Source organism: Zonotrichia albicollis, chromosome 10, assembly GCF_047830755.1.
Source record: "Zonotrichia albicollis isolate bZonAlb1 chromosome 10, bZonAlb1.hap1, whole genome shotgun sequence".
In the NCBI taxonomy this organism is placed as follows: Eukaryota; Metazoa; Chordata; class Aves; order Passeriformes; family Passerellidae; genus Zonotrichia; species Zonotrichia albicollis.
In genome coordinates this window covers 25,733,054-25,748,922 of record NC_133828.1, presented here as the reverse complement: position 1 = coordinate 25,748,922, position 15,869 = coordinate 25,733,054, and the positions used below count along the sequence as shown (strand labels likewise).

The 15,869-nt window shown below is 39.4% G+C and overlaps 2 protein-coding genes across 9 annotated transcripts in view; both read right to left on the bottom strand.

Moving 5' to 3' along the window:
• OLA1 (Obg like ATPase 1) overlaps positions 1-10,445 on the bottom strand; it is a 92,473-nt gene extending 82,028 nt beyond the window's left edge. Inside the window, exons 1-3 of one of the 2 annotated variants that reach the window (XM_074548474.1) lie at positions 10,349-10,445; positions 9,455-9,555; positions 7,658-7,801 (exon numbers count right to left, since the gene is read on the bottom strand). In XM_074548474.1, coding sequence (XP_074404575.1) covers positions 7,658-7,801; positions 9,455-9,555 — 245 coding nt within the window. In that variant the 5' untranslated portion in view covers positions 10,349-10,445. Of the gene's footprint in view, positions 1-7,657; positions 7,802-9,454; positions 9,556-9,776; positions 9,937-10,348 lie in introns of those variants that run through there. The other variant, XM_074548475.1, reaches the window with a different exon arrangement.
• CIRSR (corepressor of RBPJ and splicing regulator) overlaps positions 9,454-15,869 on the bottom strand; it is a 57,690-nt gene continuing 51,274 nt past the window's right edge. For all 7 annotated transcript variants that reach the window (XM_074548467.1, XM_074548466.1, XM_074548468.1 and 4 more), the window contains 2 exons: positions 10,349-10,468; positions 9,454-9,555 (listed from right to left, as the gene is read on the bottom strand). The gene's annotated coding sequence lies outside the window, so the exon portion shown is untranslated. The remainder of the gene's footprint in view (positions 9,556-10,348; positions 10,469-15,869) is intronic.

Here is a 15,869-nt window from a genome sequence, read left to right as displayed (position 1 = left end):
TGGGTGAAAAGAGCTGATCTGGAAAGCACTCCCCCTGTTCTGTGGTGAGTGTTCTCAACAGGACATTCAAATCCTAAGATATAAATTCTGTGGTTCACCTTAAGATGCCTTTTCCAAAGCCCGACCTTTGCAGGGCTGCCCACAGACAGAAACAACCACAAAGGTGGGAATGAGGGCTAGGGATAACCTACCCAGTAATCTCCTAGGCAGTATTACACTTCTGAAAATTTATTGTCCACAGCCCAAACTAAGCTTTATTTTTATTAGTGTGACAACTTGCTGATAAATACATGTTTTCAAATACTGAATATTTGATAGCATGATTACTGTCAAATCTGTAACAGCAGCAAACTCCACCAGCAGGAAAGCCACCTGTTTCATCACAGTGCCTGGTATGGTAGATACAGATCTGTGAATCTTTGTCTCTGCTCTGAGCAACTGACTTAGGTAGAACAAAACACAATTCCAACTTTTTTTCCTTTGGTGCTACCCCACTTTCATTAGGCTGCAAAAAAATCAGCAGATGAGCTTCCTCACTTCAAATTACCTCTCTTTGGGGAGATATGATACACTAGAATCTGTTTGAATATGGAACATCAATTATTTCTGGAAGAGTGGTGATCTAAAGTTTTGTTTTCAACCTTGCTCTAACACTTCCAAAGAAAAATTATTCATTTTAAGTAAAATAATTTCACAATACAAGATCTGGACAAAATCTTTTTGTTTACTAAGGTGAAATTCAAAGTGTCACTAAACCTGTCAGGTATAATACCTTAGGAACTTAGTGACATGCTCCACGTAATTAATATCTTTGTGATTTACTCAGAAAGAAACAATTATGTAACACAATACAGTGTGTTACTTACATTCAGCTAACACAGCAGTAACTTTTAACTTCACTGGGCCCATGAAAAGAAGGGTCCGTCCTTGGGAAGACAGATATTGTGTGCTGCGAGTTAATGTTGTGGAATGCAGTCAAAAGTACACTAATATAAGTATACTATGAAGTAAACCAATTTTACAAATTTCACTTTTTTGCCCCACTACATTTTTTTAACTACCAGTACACAAACTCAGAACAAATCCTCATTTAAGACACAAGGAAGAATAACCCACATTCTGAAGACAGAAGCCAGTAAATATGAATGCATTAACCCAGTAACTCCTTTTGCCTGATACAAGAACTAACACACTTCAGAAGTAACTGCAGGCAACTTCCCAGGCCTTGCTTTTTGACATTTAACTACTCAGCAGCAAGACAGAAAAGGCCTCTCTTTAAAGCACTTCTCTATTGTCATTTTAAACCGTGTTTTAAGGAAAACAAAGGTGGTGTAAAAGTGTTCTATGCTCCCCTCTCACCTTTCTGGTGGGATTAACCTCCTGGCCAGCCATCAGAACAATTCACACTTTCACTACAAAGATGCCACAGTAGGGCAAGACAGATACCTTCATATGCAGATGTCGACTCTATCACCAGAATCAACCTCATTTGCTACACAATGGAAAGAAAACCCCAGCACATTTCTTTCACAGCTGAGTAACACAAGCAAGAGACCTTTGAAGTGTGTAGGTTTCCAGGGCGCTTTCTCACCTTCACTTCGGGTACCACAAAGTTCACATTCCAAGCAAATTAAAACTATTCCCGCTGTTAGACACCTTCCGGGTCTAAATCTGTTTCATCGTACAAAGATGGACACACAGAAAAACAGAAAAAGGCACAAGGTAGTCACACTTGCCCTTACACTGAAGGACAAAGAGTCAACACTGTGAAACTAAATAACCAGAGAACACTGCACAGAATGAGGGGAAAGTACTGTGCATATTGAATATGGTTTATTGAAGACTTAACTGCATTTTGCTTTTTTTTCCTCCTTCTCTAAACATATTAATTTCAATTTCTTAAGATTCGTTAGTCAGCATTAGCATAATGTCACTGAGCCTCAAATGATCATCAGGAACAGGTGGCATCAACTGATCATTTGTACAAATCAGTGCTACACCAATCTACCATAAAGCACGTCACAAGGATTTATAACATGAAACAGAACACCAAATCAGAAGTATCTCTATATTTTAACTACAGGTTTAATTCTTGAGCAGGGATTTTTTACCTCACTTGGAAAAGCATTAGCATTGAGTTTGTGTTAGTATACCAGCTTCACTGTATGAGCAACCACACAGTAAAGAGCACAAGACTCACTGGGCCAGATAAAGTACAGTTTTGTAGTCTGGTAGTTAGGGCTTTTTCAGGAATAAAAGGCTTATGCATCCATAGGGTTACATATTTGCAGAAAAGAGAAATTCTTCCTTCCTGAAAATTCATACAACTTAAGTAAGAGTCATCTGTTACCGTTCACAAATGACCTGAAGTAAAAGCAGCAAGACAAAGAGAACATGCATATTGTGGCAATCTCTTTGAGAGCCATTCAACTCTGTCTGTCCTCACCGCTATTTCTGGCCAATTTCCAAACAGAACAGTTTGGAACTCCCTCTTCCAAGAGACTGTTACAGCTCCCACAATCAATCTTGCAAGCAGTTTTGACCAATGCAAGCAAAACCCCTCACTGGGCAGTTAAAGGAATCTGTTTCCAAAGAAAGAGGTACTGCAGATGAACCATGGTCATTTCTAAGCAAGAATGATTTCATTAATAGCATTTTTTCCATGGTACTGACAAACAAGACTTGAACCTAACGGCACATAAACCAGAAATGAAAAATCTGCTAATTAAATTGTGCTTATATGAATTATAAGAAGGTAAGAGAGACTCAATGTGGATTACAACACATGCTCCATGTCCTGTACATGACAAACACCTGCATTCTCAAACTATTCAGTAAGTTATTACACCAACAAAATACAACTAATTACATTTTGCCTCCTCTCATCAGGCAGAAAAAATGGCTCAAATCACCATTACTTAAGACTTGTCATTCACTGCTGACAAACAAGCAATGCCAGAACACACATCACAGCCCAGCTGGTTTACACAGCTCAGAACAAACTGAAGAGCAGGCAAAGTCAGTAACACCTAAGGAAAAAGAAATTAACAACAGGATATAGTTACCACTTCCCAACAATTTTCATTAAAAAATGGGATTCTTTTACAGATGCTGATATGTTAAGAGTCCCAGCCTGCTAAGTTATTGATCACTCCCTTTGAAACTACAGGTGGTTCCCATTTACATAAATGCTCTTCTTAAACATGGCCCAAGTCCCACATGATGTCCCTCAAAGTCCCTCTGCTGATCTGTTTTCTACAAAATGCTTTCCAGCAACTGTTTACATAATTTTGACTTTAAAACTTTATCATGTACCTGAGTCTGCTATCCTACAATGAATTCAAGGGAACTTTCATTTAATATTGCACAAGATTTTTCTGATGTAGACAGCGATGGGATTTACTCAGATTTAGTTCAGTAGCCATCACTGGGCAGTAAAGAGCTAAATGAATGCATTTTATCAATCTGCAATGCAACAGAACAAATCAAAGCAATCTGCTGACAAAAAGAGATCCTGAAGTATAATGGACAGAGGTGGAATTTAAAAGGGGTGTGAATACCTAGTTAAAACTTAGGTATTATCCTCCTTTGAGATAACAAAAATTGCTTTAAAATTTAAGTTTGAGAAGGACATGAAGACAGACTAGAAATAGTCTATGTAGAAGAGAAACATTTGTAGTTGCAATAAACTTTGTGTTTGGGAACACGTGTGCAAGGCAACTCACAGGTGCAAACCAGGAATGAGACAAATACTGACAATTTCTTAAGCAGTTTGATTCATCCCTTCTCTCAACTCATTCCTCCTTATAATCTCATTTGATTTAAAGCAAGGGAGGAAGCAGAAACATAAGACTTCAAAATGACCTTTTCATTAAGATTTTCAGACAGGCTGATTCCTATCAGCCAAAGCAGTCATTGGGTGTAATTACTTACAGTTAGGCTGCAGTTAATTACCTCAGGCTCACAGTGCTTCTTCCTGAGTACTTCTTTTAGTTAGTCATGTAACTTAAAGTAGAAAAAAATGCAAATAATTGCAAAGTGAGGAGATTACTGGGGCACAAAATAAATGAAATAAGGAGGAAACTGCAGTTTCCTCTATCACCTCAGTGAAAATCATTTTGAGGCTGGACTCCAGTGTCACTTGAGGCACATCTCGTCAGGCACAGCACATCACAACTGTGGCAACAGGCTGGGAGACCTATGGCCTAAGAGTGGTGGGTACAGACACCCAGAGGCCTTCAAGCTATTTGTGAGCTAGGACACAAATCACTGCTCAAATTACATGAGTTTGACATGCTTACATTTTAAAAACGTAGTTCTAAGTTTAAGGTGATTAAGCAGCACTTTAATTAAATTTAAAACAAAAAAACATGATAATGAAGAAAATAGCTTCATTAAAGCTTTTATTAAGTTACTAAAATTGCTTCAGATGCACTATGCACACAGTTCTTTATTTGTGTGAGATAGTCGTCACTCCTAAACACATAGTGTCCCATAAAATATTAATTGCAGTTAACAGAGCAACTCTTTCTGGCTTCCATGTCATAGTTTTCATGTCAGGAGCTATTTGTTGAGATGAAAAACATCTCTTTTCCATTGCAGAATTAGCAGACCTCATCCTCTGCTACCTACTTAGTATTCATAGATAGGTGGGGGGAAATACACCTTTCTGCTTTAGTTCCTGCTGAAGTGAATCAGTCTACAGAAAATACTCTCTTTCCAGTTACAAAACTGGAACTAATCCAATCTTTAGTCTGTAAAACCTTGCTTCAAAGTATCTGTACTGCAGTAACAGAGGTAGGAGGACAACAAAATTAAAAATCAACCATCTCCTTTCTGAGAAAGCTACAGATGGGCACAATGTAACAAATGAGTTTTCACTGAATATTGTATGAAATTCATAACAAACAAATAAGTAGTTTAAATACATACATTAAGTTAGTAACATAATATAAACAAATACCTTTAAACCACGAGCATTCAGAATTGTGTTTAATATATTAAGATTTCTTTTTTTTAGTATCTGCAGTTTCATTCACACTAAAAAGCACACAGTAGTAACACTAAAGCTCAAAGAAATCATCTATATCATTTGGCAACAGCACAGCAGCTTTTACTGTAAGTTCTTAGAGCCCACCTTCTGTGTACAGTCTATATCACTCAACTTATTTACTGTCAATAGTCACACACATCCCACTGCTGCAGAAAGAAAAAAAGCATAGGTTACAAATTCTGCCAGTGTACCTTAATCTATCAAATACAGATTTACTTGTAGATAATTGTCTCTCAATTTTTGCCTATGTGATTTCACTTACAAACATTTACACTTCCAATTAATACCAGTCAGCTTTCAGCATGGGCTAACAAGTGACAGCACAGCAGCCCCAATGAAGCTGATCCATTCCTCTCTTCTCTTCTGGAGACAGGAATGGATCTCCAAGCAGCAAACAGCACCTGAAGATGCCAACTGTTCCTCCATGGCAGATGGGCAGAGCTAACTCCCACCAGCAATGCCCCAGGCAACAGAGTGACTGTGGCTGCAGCAGAGCAGCCCCAGCTCAGTGGCACAGACAACACCGCCCAGCCCAGCCCTGCCCCTCTCCCTGCAGGCACCAAGGCAAGATCACCCTGTCCTGTCACACACTATTTCAGCTAAGACAAAGTCACCCCTTTTTTCTTTTCCCCATCTCCCAACAATGACTGCAGTTTTATGAAGACTAAGTGTAACATATGGGAAATAAAAACCCAAATGCTTTAGATTTTGAAAGACAAAATCTTGAGGCTAGACAAGAGTCCAATTTGAAGAGAATTCACTGTTTATAAACATTGTGTGTGCACAGATGGATTACATCTACTAATCCAAACAAGTAGAAAATTACCACAGAATGTATTACATAAAGATGAAGAACAAAATCAAGACTATACAGAGAAATTAAGACATTTAAATTACAATTCAGTAGCCTATCTTTGTGACTACAGCCTTCTTTTCCTGAGTTAGTCTGAGGCAAACAAGCACAAACAGCCCAGTAAGTTACCTCAGTCTAGTGTCCTACTGGACTACCACTAATTAGCTCTGCTTTATTACTGTTACAGTGAAATACGAAAATCATATAAGCAGCATAAGTGAACTCAGAAGATATAACTATCCACTAATGCCCACATCCATTAAGTAACAAATGTATGTAGAAAGTCAAAAGACCATTCAAATAAAAGCTGATTATCCAGCTTGCTATCAAACTCAGTATATTTACTGAGTAAAGACAGAAAATATACTATTTTCATTAATACTTTAGAGCGATGAGTTAGGAGGGAGGGAAGGAGAATTTGTGAGCCAAAGAACACACATACAAGTATTTACAATCTTAGCACTCCCTGAGAAGATAGATGGCCAAAGGCAGGGTGAGGGAAGAGGTAAGAATCTCCGTGTCACTTCAGCTATTAATATGGGAGTAGCCCTTCATAGCTAAGAGAGAATAAAAAGGGATTACTGACAGGGCCAAAGCAGCACTAATAGTACAAGTTAGAAGAAAACTGGCAACAAAACTTAAAAGCTGTGTCATTACCTCTGCACAGTCAACAGCCTGAAAGCTCTAATTCAGCAGTTTTAAGATCCATGCAGTAACCATCATGCTTAATACTGACTTGAGCAGGAAAACAAAATAACATGTTATAACAATCCACCTAAACAAACAGCTTAATATTAATGCAATATTTAAAAACTGCACAATAGTTACAAACAGAAACAGCTTGCTTAGACCCGACAATTAAGTCAGAAAATGGATTTTTGGTTAGCAACTAATCAATCTTTTTTAACTGTGGATGAGATCTGGCTCTAAAACTGAGGCCCAAGAGTTGGAAAAAAAGCACATGTGTGCATGCTAGTTTGCTCCATGATTTATGTACTCTCACTTGATTCAGGATACCTCTGCAAGTAAAATTAATGAGTCACAAGTGACTAATTAAGTTCCTGTTTTCTGAAAGCACCTTAAATTTTGCTGTTCAAGCAAAAAAAAGAAGTTCCCACATTGAACATACACAGCAGATTACTGCTGTGTCAATAGCAAAAGAACCAAAAAATGATGTGACAAAATTAACACACTCCTGGGATAATGAAAGAATCAGGACAAAGGTACAAGTAGCAGAGCCTACTGAAAGGAGAGGAAGGAGAGAAAATCGGGGACAAAAAACGACTGCCACAAAACTCATCGCCAAATAACTGAGGATGCAGGGATAATGAGAGATATTTGTTTAGCTTCATAGAGCACATACAATATTCTGAATGTTTCAAAGTATAGGGTGGAAATCTTTCAAATGAGCAACCTTATGACAAGTTAAGTATGTCCACTACTTTATTTTCCCAATCTCTTCAGAAGATCCTCCATGGCACCTGGGAGCAACCACCTTCAAAGACAGGAACAACTAGCACCAAATGGTGCTGAGCAATGACTGAGAGCTCCTACATTTACCATTCTTATAAAATAAAGGTCTTATCAGGGGTGTGGGAAAGGTAAAATCCAGGTAGACATATAATTTCACATTCTAAAACGATGTCAGTAACAAACTTCCAGACATTATAGTTGCATTTAACTTTCATGAAAAGTTTTGGTTCAGTAACACTACTTCAGCTGCCTAACTGCAGAAAAATATTAAGAATTACCTTGGAGGTTTGTGATACTGGCATAGGAAGTCAAATCTGTCATCTGGCACAGGCACTCGACTCTCATTCGGATCAATAGTACAGAAAGGAAAATTTTCGGCTGCCGCTTGACTCTTTGTTAACACGTTGAAAAACGTTGATTTCCTATAAATGACATACAAACATTCTTAAAGTAGCTCAATTTAGAAGCATTTAAAAGTAGTGGATTAAACCCCATTTTAACCCAAAGCAATACTGAGCTTTCCATTTACTTCAACAGCAGTGACATTCCCCTGATTCTAGCAGAAAGCACACACATCTGGAACGCCCCACTGAAACCCAGTGATGCTTACCTCTCCTCTCGACCCTTTAAAACTCCCCTAAGTATGTATATTGTGCACACATATTAGCAAAAAAGAAGTCAAAAGCAAGGCACAGCCCTACTGGCTATTTCTCATTTTCTTCAAGTACAGCGAGACACCAGTATGGATGCCTGAAACTTTTAACTAGTTTTGCCATGACTCACCCTTTCCACAGGTGTATATTGTTCCTAGAGATTTATTTACATTGTGACACAATTTCAGTATCTTAGCAATAAAAGTCAACAATGAAAAGAGAAAACAAGTGGCACAAAAAGCAAACCACATCAGTTAATCAGTTACCAATAATCTTTGGTGTATATAAAGATACAGTTATACCTTACCAAACTATTTTCATCCTTGTTAAGTATCAGTAGCAACAAGTCTACTCTACCAGGGGAAAAAAAGAGAACACTTTCCCTTAAACCAAGTAACAGATTACTTTGTTAGCTGGCATTTATTAAGCCAAAAGAGCAATTCTTGATTTATTAACTCCCAAATTTTCTACAATAAATATTCAGGTTGTTGTGATTTTCAGAGCTGCTCTGCATACAGCCAACAAGCTCAAAAGTCACTAACAATTTTCTTTGAAAGTTACCTCATAACATAATTGAAAATGCTATTTATCCCCATTGACATGCAGTACAATACTACAGCTAATTATTTCCTTTATGGAGTACATCTTAGCTACACCCTGAAAAATAAAATAAATTATAATGAAAACATAAGAAAGCAGTGCTTCCAGCTTTAAGACATGCACACAACCTAATTTGTTAAAGATTGAGAATGATAAGACCTTCTCACAGCAAACAGGATAGAGAAATTTAAAACCAAAAAGTTTCACATGTATATCCTCCAGGTAATCAATTCATTCTCCTTTTCAAGTAGAACTCCTATGAGGAGCCACAACAACTACAGATGAGAAGCATGACAGAAATTAATTATTAACATTCCAGCATCTCTTCCAAACTGTCACTTAGGCCTGTCTCACTGAGAAGACTTCTTCTCTGAAGAAGTTTCAAGAAAGAAAGTCTTCTTCACTGCTAATGACATGGAATAATTAACCCCTTGTTGCACATCATCCCAAGACATAAAAGGAATTTGTTGTGCACGTTTGCCTAAGTATTTGCACGAAAACATGCATTACGCATTCACAACAGTGGAAGTAAGAAAACAGAAAAGACAAAATACACAGGGTTTTATGAAACTCAGCAATTACTAAGACTTTTCCTTTCTTTGAACCCTTGCCGATTATCCTGTCCAGACTCGTACACACCTGCCTATCGCTGCCAGTTTTGCGTCGCTCCAGCTGCAAGTACTTCCAGCTAAAGATGGAAGCGCATCACTGAGCAGTGAGACTCGTGTCCCCCAGCTCCGGTCCGCACCTGTCCGCGCCCACCCTGCGCAGGGCACCCGCGGGAACACCGGGCAGCCTCCCCGCCCGGCCCCCAGCACCTACCCCACGTTCGGCAGCCCGACGATGCCGATCTTCAGGGACGTCCCGAACCTTCCGATAATCGGGTGCGACTTAACCCCGTCGCCTCCCTTTTTCGGGGGCATCTGCAAGCAGAGGAGGGCACACTGAGTTCCCCGCGACACCCCCGCGTCCCCTCCACGCCCCGTCCCCTCCCGGCGCGGCGCAGCGGCCCAGCCGGGCCTCCGCCTCCAGGAAGCCGAGGAGAGGCCCCCGCGCGGCGGCAGCGGCGGCGGCCGGGGCCCGTGCGGGGCTCCTGCGGCCGGGCAGGCGGGCGGTCCCGGCCGTGGTTGCGATCCCGGCTCACCTCGGCGCGGAGCCGCCTCGGAGCAACAGCGCCAGCAGCCCCTCGCACGCGGACGCGCCGGCGGAAGGGGCGGTGCAGCCGCGGGGGAAAGGTCGCGCCGGGCGGGAGGGGCGAAGGCCCGGTCCCGCCCCGGCAGCGGCGGCACGGCCCGAGCCCGGCCCGGCGGTGACAGCGCGGCCCGGCCCCGGCCCGGCCCGGCCGCGGCTAACAGCAGCGGCTGCCGCGGAACGGCGGAGCACCCGCAGTCACAAACGCGCGCGCTAATCACAGAATCGATGAGGCTGGAAAACACCTCTGAGATCGTGGAGCGCAACCTATGCCCAAACACCACCTTGTCAACCAGACCATGGCACTCACAGACCGTGGCACTGGGTGCCACGTTCAGTCTTTCCTTAAACACCTCCAGCAACAGACTCCACCACCTCCCTGGGCAGCCCATTCCAATGTTAAATCGGCCTTTTTGTGAAGAAATTTCTTCTCATGTCCAGCCTAAACCTTCCCAGGAACAGCTGAAGAAGACCAAGTCCTCTAATCCTGTCACTGGGTGCCTGGGAGAAAAGGCTGACCCCTACCTGGCTACAGCCTCCTTCCAGGGAGAGGTACAGAGTGATGAGGGCACCCGAGCCTCCTCCTCTCCAGGCCAAGATCCTGGTCCTCTGTTTGCCAACCCATCTCCAGCAGAGCAGGAAGCACTGGAAAGGTGAAAGAGCCCAGGCCCAGAGAAGTGCCATAGCCAGAGAATGCTTTTTGGATTCAAAGGAGCACTGGAACTGAGGCACACCACTAGATTTTTGTGCATGCTTATCTAGATAAAAAGGCATGTGGTCAGGAGACTCTAGTAACTACATTGTGATTGATTTATAACATTTACATGGCAAAATAATAAAATAAAATAGAGAGGTTAGGAAGAACAGATGAAATATTTAGAATCTATGAAAAATTAATTGTAGAAAATGTTACAGAAGTCAGATCAGGACTCTTAAAAAATTAGACATTTTCTTTAACTCAGGATCTGCTTCTCTGAACCATTAAAGACAGGTACCATCAAGTGTTGCCTGCTAAGAAAATTGAAGGAGAGAAGGCAGTAAAAACTATTCTTATAGCATGCCCTATTTTAAGGCAGTAAGACAAAATTCTCAAAACTTGAAAAACACCAGAGTGAAGGAGTCAAGGTGAGAGTATCATCAGATATATATCATCTTAGCCACAGTAAAAGGAATATACTATATACTATTGAACATATTTTTGAATTTTTTTTAAAGAAGGGACACTTTTACTAAGCCTAATCTGAAATTATACATAAAAAATGTCTGTTACAACTTTTACATTTCAGTGGCATGAGATTTTTGCAACAATAATATTGAGGAAGAGAATGCTGCACCTGTTCAGAGTTTTTCTGTTAGTATAGTGATAATAACAGGTTTTGCTGGTAATATATTTATGTGGTCTTTCTACTGCCTTAAAATCTACCATTATATACATAAGAGGGGAAAAAAGTATATCTAGTTCAGATTCAGATACAGTTACTTAGTTGTTGAATAAAGCTAATGTATTACTACACCAAACATTCAGTAAAATTGAAATTAACAGAAATTATTATAAATTCAGCGTAGCACCAGCACCCTTCACATCCATAAATTACAATCTTCAGTAATCAAATTTAGTTTCCTTTTCAGGAACAAAATAAAAACATCATTGTTTTCCACCCTTTTAAAGTTCAAGACTCTTTACTTGTCCTGAAAGCAGTGTTTTGCAGGACTTCTTCAAAGAAACAGTACAGGATGGATTTGCCTACCTCTATAATAAGGCCACAAACTTCCTGAAAGGCTACTTTTGGAGAGCTTTTCTGCTTATTAAATTTTCCCACAATCTAAAGCTCTTGTCAGACTATTTTGTTGTCCAGCCTAGGCACAATAGCTCTCAGCAGATGAACATCTTGTCTTCTTGAAATAAAAATATTTAACTTTACCAATTTGTAAGCACAATACAGGTATAAAGCATAAGCAGTCTGATACATGAAGTAAAGGAGTGTATGTGTGTGTCTTTGTGTATACACAAAAAATAAAGCCTACTTTAGATATAATTTTGATTTTAGCTGTTGGGAAAAACAGCTGAACTGGAAGAGAAAAAGAAATTAAAATCCTGCCTACTTTTGTTGCAGTACTTCAATGTGACTACATACGGTACCACAGTCAGCGATGTGTGTACAAAAATGTGCAAGTTTGAATGTAAGTTTTTAATTTATGCTCTTCATTTAAGGTACTGTAAAAATGGCCCACTTCTCCCCTTCCCTCTCCCCTCTCCCCCTCCATAGCTCCTATAGCAAACTTACTGTTAGCACGGCCACTTCACCAAATGCAGATACAGGACTTCAAAGCATATGATTCTTTCAGCTAGAAATTGACTCATGACCACCTAACACTTCATCTTACATGCTTTTGATTTCAAGTTGCTTTTAAAGTCAAGGTTTGCCTTATTTGGCTGAATTTTCTATCCAAATCTGTCATAATGCTGAAAACCTCATTTTAAACTGGCATACATAGTTTAAACCATAATAATCTTGACCATATTACATAAAAAATGTGTTTTATAAGTTTAATGGAAAAAAAACACTAACATCTAGAAAGCAATCATCTCAATGTCAACTCTCCAACACTGAAGTACTGCACAAATACAGCTTATTGTACAGCTGGATCATGTGCAGAAGCCAAACAGCCCTGGAGCAACTCTACCTGATTAAAAGCAATGTTTGAGAGACAGTAATAAAACAAACAGTTTATTGTTTCTGCCACCAACAGTCTTTGCCTTCTGCTGCCCAGAACATATATTTACAGCAAAGTCACCATTAACTGCAAAAATAAGCGGTTTTGTAGAACTGAGAGAATAAAGACAGAGCCCCTGATCCTTGCTGTGACCAGGTAATATTCAGTGCAGCCCAGGGGGTGAGAAGAACACAGCTGCTTTTGTACACTCCAGCTTGGAATTACCCAGGTCCCTGCCACTTGAAGGGAGCCAGATGACTCCCAGTAATAAATACACTCAGTACTAAAAAGAAACACAACTCAAGGGCATGGTCTAAACTAAATGGTTTTCATTGAGTTCTGTGAAGTTTAAAGGTAGTCATCACACAGCTGAACTGTTCCTGAATACAGTATTTTTAAACATTACATTTGGTAGAGTTCAACAGTGTTTGTTCTTCTGGCTGTGGATTTGGCTGATTTCATGGAGAATCTGAACTTAGTCCATTCTTTATACACTTCTACTCATACTGCCCTTTGCATTTTATATTTATGCATTTCTATTCTTTTGTATTGATAACTGTCTTTGTTTTAATGGTAACAGATTAGTGGTTAATGGGGTTAGTGCAACTCCAAAGATGGTCAGGACTGCTGCGGTGGCATAAAAGTGTCTCTCACCCCTTTCTGTGGCATTCCAGACTCTCTCAGTCTAGAAGCATCTAGTGCTAGTGCAGAACAGCCTGATCTGCCACATATTATTAATATTTCTAGATCATACCTCTGGAAATATCAGCTGAATTTCATAACTTTAACATGGACAATGTCTCTAACAAGCATAATGCATACTGAGGTGTTCATAGTGAGAATAGTGAGATTTGCTCACAAGAGAGAAAGCCAAGAAGAGAGAGGTTCTATAGTAGGACAAATTACCAGTGAATTAATAAAATTTCAGTTCAAGAATGACAGGTCTACTTTAAACATTCCAGTACCTTTGCAAAATAAAAGTACTACTATAAAAGAAAAATATTTTTATGATTAATACTAATAAAAACAGAGAAAAAATTAAATTGGGACTGATCATGAGGTGAGCAATACTAGGGTTTTTCTAGGTCTCTCATTCTAGCATGACCTTTTTTTCAACAAATAAACCATATGACAAAAAAAAACCTGTTAAAACAAAAGGAATGGTAGTGGTCTAATAAACAGATGCAGATTTCACTTTATTTAGCATTGTAGATGGTAGCACTGAATTGTGTACTAATCAAGTGACTTAATAGTTAAACAACAAACTATGAAAAAGGAATATAAGTATTAAATACTTCTCATGCCTCAAAGGTTATTATTGAACATGAAAGAAGATCCTCTAATTTATAAGCAGGGAGAGTTCTGTCTCTGAATTTGGACTATACCTGTGTACTTCAAAACCAGAAAGCAAACAAAAATTCAAAACCAGCCCACACAGCAAGAATGCTGATTAGGAATAAACCCACAGGAGGACTGATTCTTGAATCAGTTTTTTGCAATCTTTGGACAGTGTTAAGCAGCATGAGAGACACCAGCAAGAAAGAAACATTAGAGAAAATAAAATTACTTTTCTATAAAGGTCTCTAAACTCTACATTTTGTGTGGGGTACGAGTTTGAAGTTACAACATCAAAAGCTAAAATAATGTAAGTTTTGGCATTTAATGTAGATTTTTAACTGTGTGCAATTAAATGTCTGTGCAAGAATAGTAGACTCTTGCTAGCTTTAAAAGACAATCTTTCTCTTCTAGGGCACAAAAATGTTTGTTATGTAACTTCTTAGGATAGACAGAATTATCCCATTTATTGAACACAGCAGAAAAATGTATAGAGAGATCTGGATAGTTGAACTTCAAAACATGATCTCAGAAAAAAAGCCACAAACCTCATTCTGGATCTAATGCAGATTGAGCAGTTATATTCTAGCCTCATAAGATACATTCTATTTTGATGGAAGAACAAAATGAGATACCTAATAAAGTGTGCTAGTTAGGTGATAATGATACATTTTATACACTACATATTTGCAAAATGACTGTAAAATGAAAACCAAACAAAATATTGAAAGACATCATGCAGCAATTCTGGAAATCTTTAAAATTTTTTCTGTATTATATTTATTCTACCTCTTAACTTAAGATTGTAAAGTATTTTATAACCTGCTAAATTCGGATAAAAGGGATTAATCATAGTCATCTACATTTCTAGAGACCTAAAAAAAGAGTTACTTGTGGGAAATAGTTAGGACAGTATTTGCAAAATAGCAAAGAATTCTTGATGCTCTTGAAAATCTGCAGCCTTTACCAGGTCACCCAGAGTGCTCACAAAAACTGCACGTAGGGCTGGATGTGGAGCCTGATGCACAAAAAGGGGGTGGGACATGTTCCTCTGGGCTTATTGATTAAAGTCCAAAAGCACATCAGCCCTAGAGAGAGGGTAGCAGGGATACAGACTACACTTTCAAGATGGGATTGCAGAGGAAAATGTCAAGAGTTTACAACTGCAGTCAGCCAGTTCTGCCTCATGAAGCAGAACTGTTTAGCATGAACAGATGAGTGCATATCTCAGTCCAATTCAGAAACATTGTCATGGGTAGCACTGCACCCTTTGAGAAGGTGGGGTGACAGTTCTGTTCTACATTAGCGTTACAGTGACCTCTGTAAATACAATGGAGATTTACTCTATACAATGCTTCAGTTTACATGTAAACACTAATTGCATACTGCTGATACTGCATTCTTGTGGTTATAATAAGATTCCAATCATTTCTTCCTCATAACTCAGCTACTATATTACAAAAATCCAATAAAATCAATTTAAAACTCAGATCACATATATATATATGATTTTCTTTAATTTCATGGTAGTGTTTTTATTTATAAGAAAAATTCACAATGCAATTATGCCTCACTTGTGCATTCAGGAGAGGACTTTTTAGCTACTTTGTCATTTCGTAACTCTCTATTTGGAAAAGCTTAGAAGCTCAGCAAAGCTTCACTCAACGCCAATGTTTTCCCCATAATTTACTTACAAAGTCGTTCCTAACTTTCTATTCTCAACTGTGCAGTACTCTCATCTGTATATGTGGGATTTGCCACATCTTAACTTAGGAAACAACCTGTATATGCACACTATTGGTGGTGCCAGCATAAAGCAAGAGCCCACAGCAACTGCAGAGACCCTGGCAGGCCTTATCACTAAAGGTGCCTTGTCACAGCTGCCTTGCACCCACCCTCATCTGGCAACAAGTGCTCAGGTGCCACTGCACCTGATACAAACCTGCTCAGCAGTCAGCTGCCCACTGTATCCCATGCCCTGGTGTCCTAAAGGAGA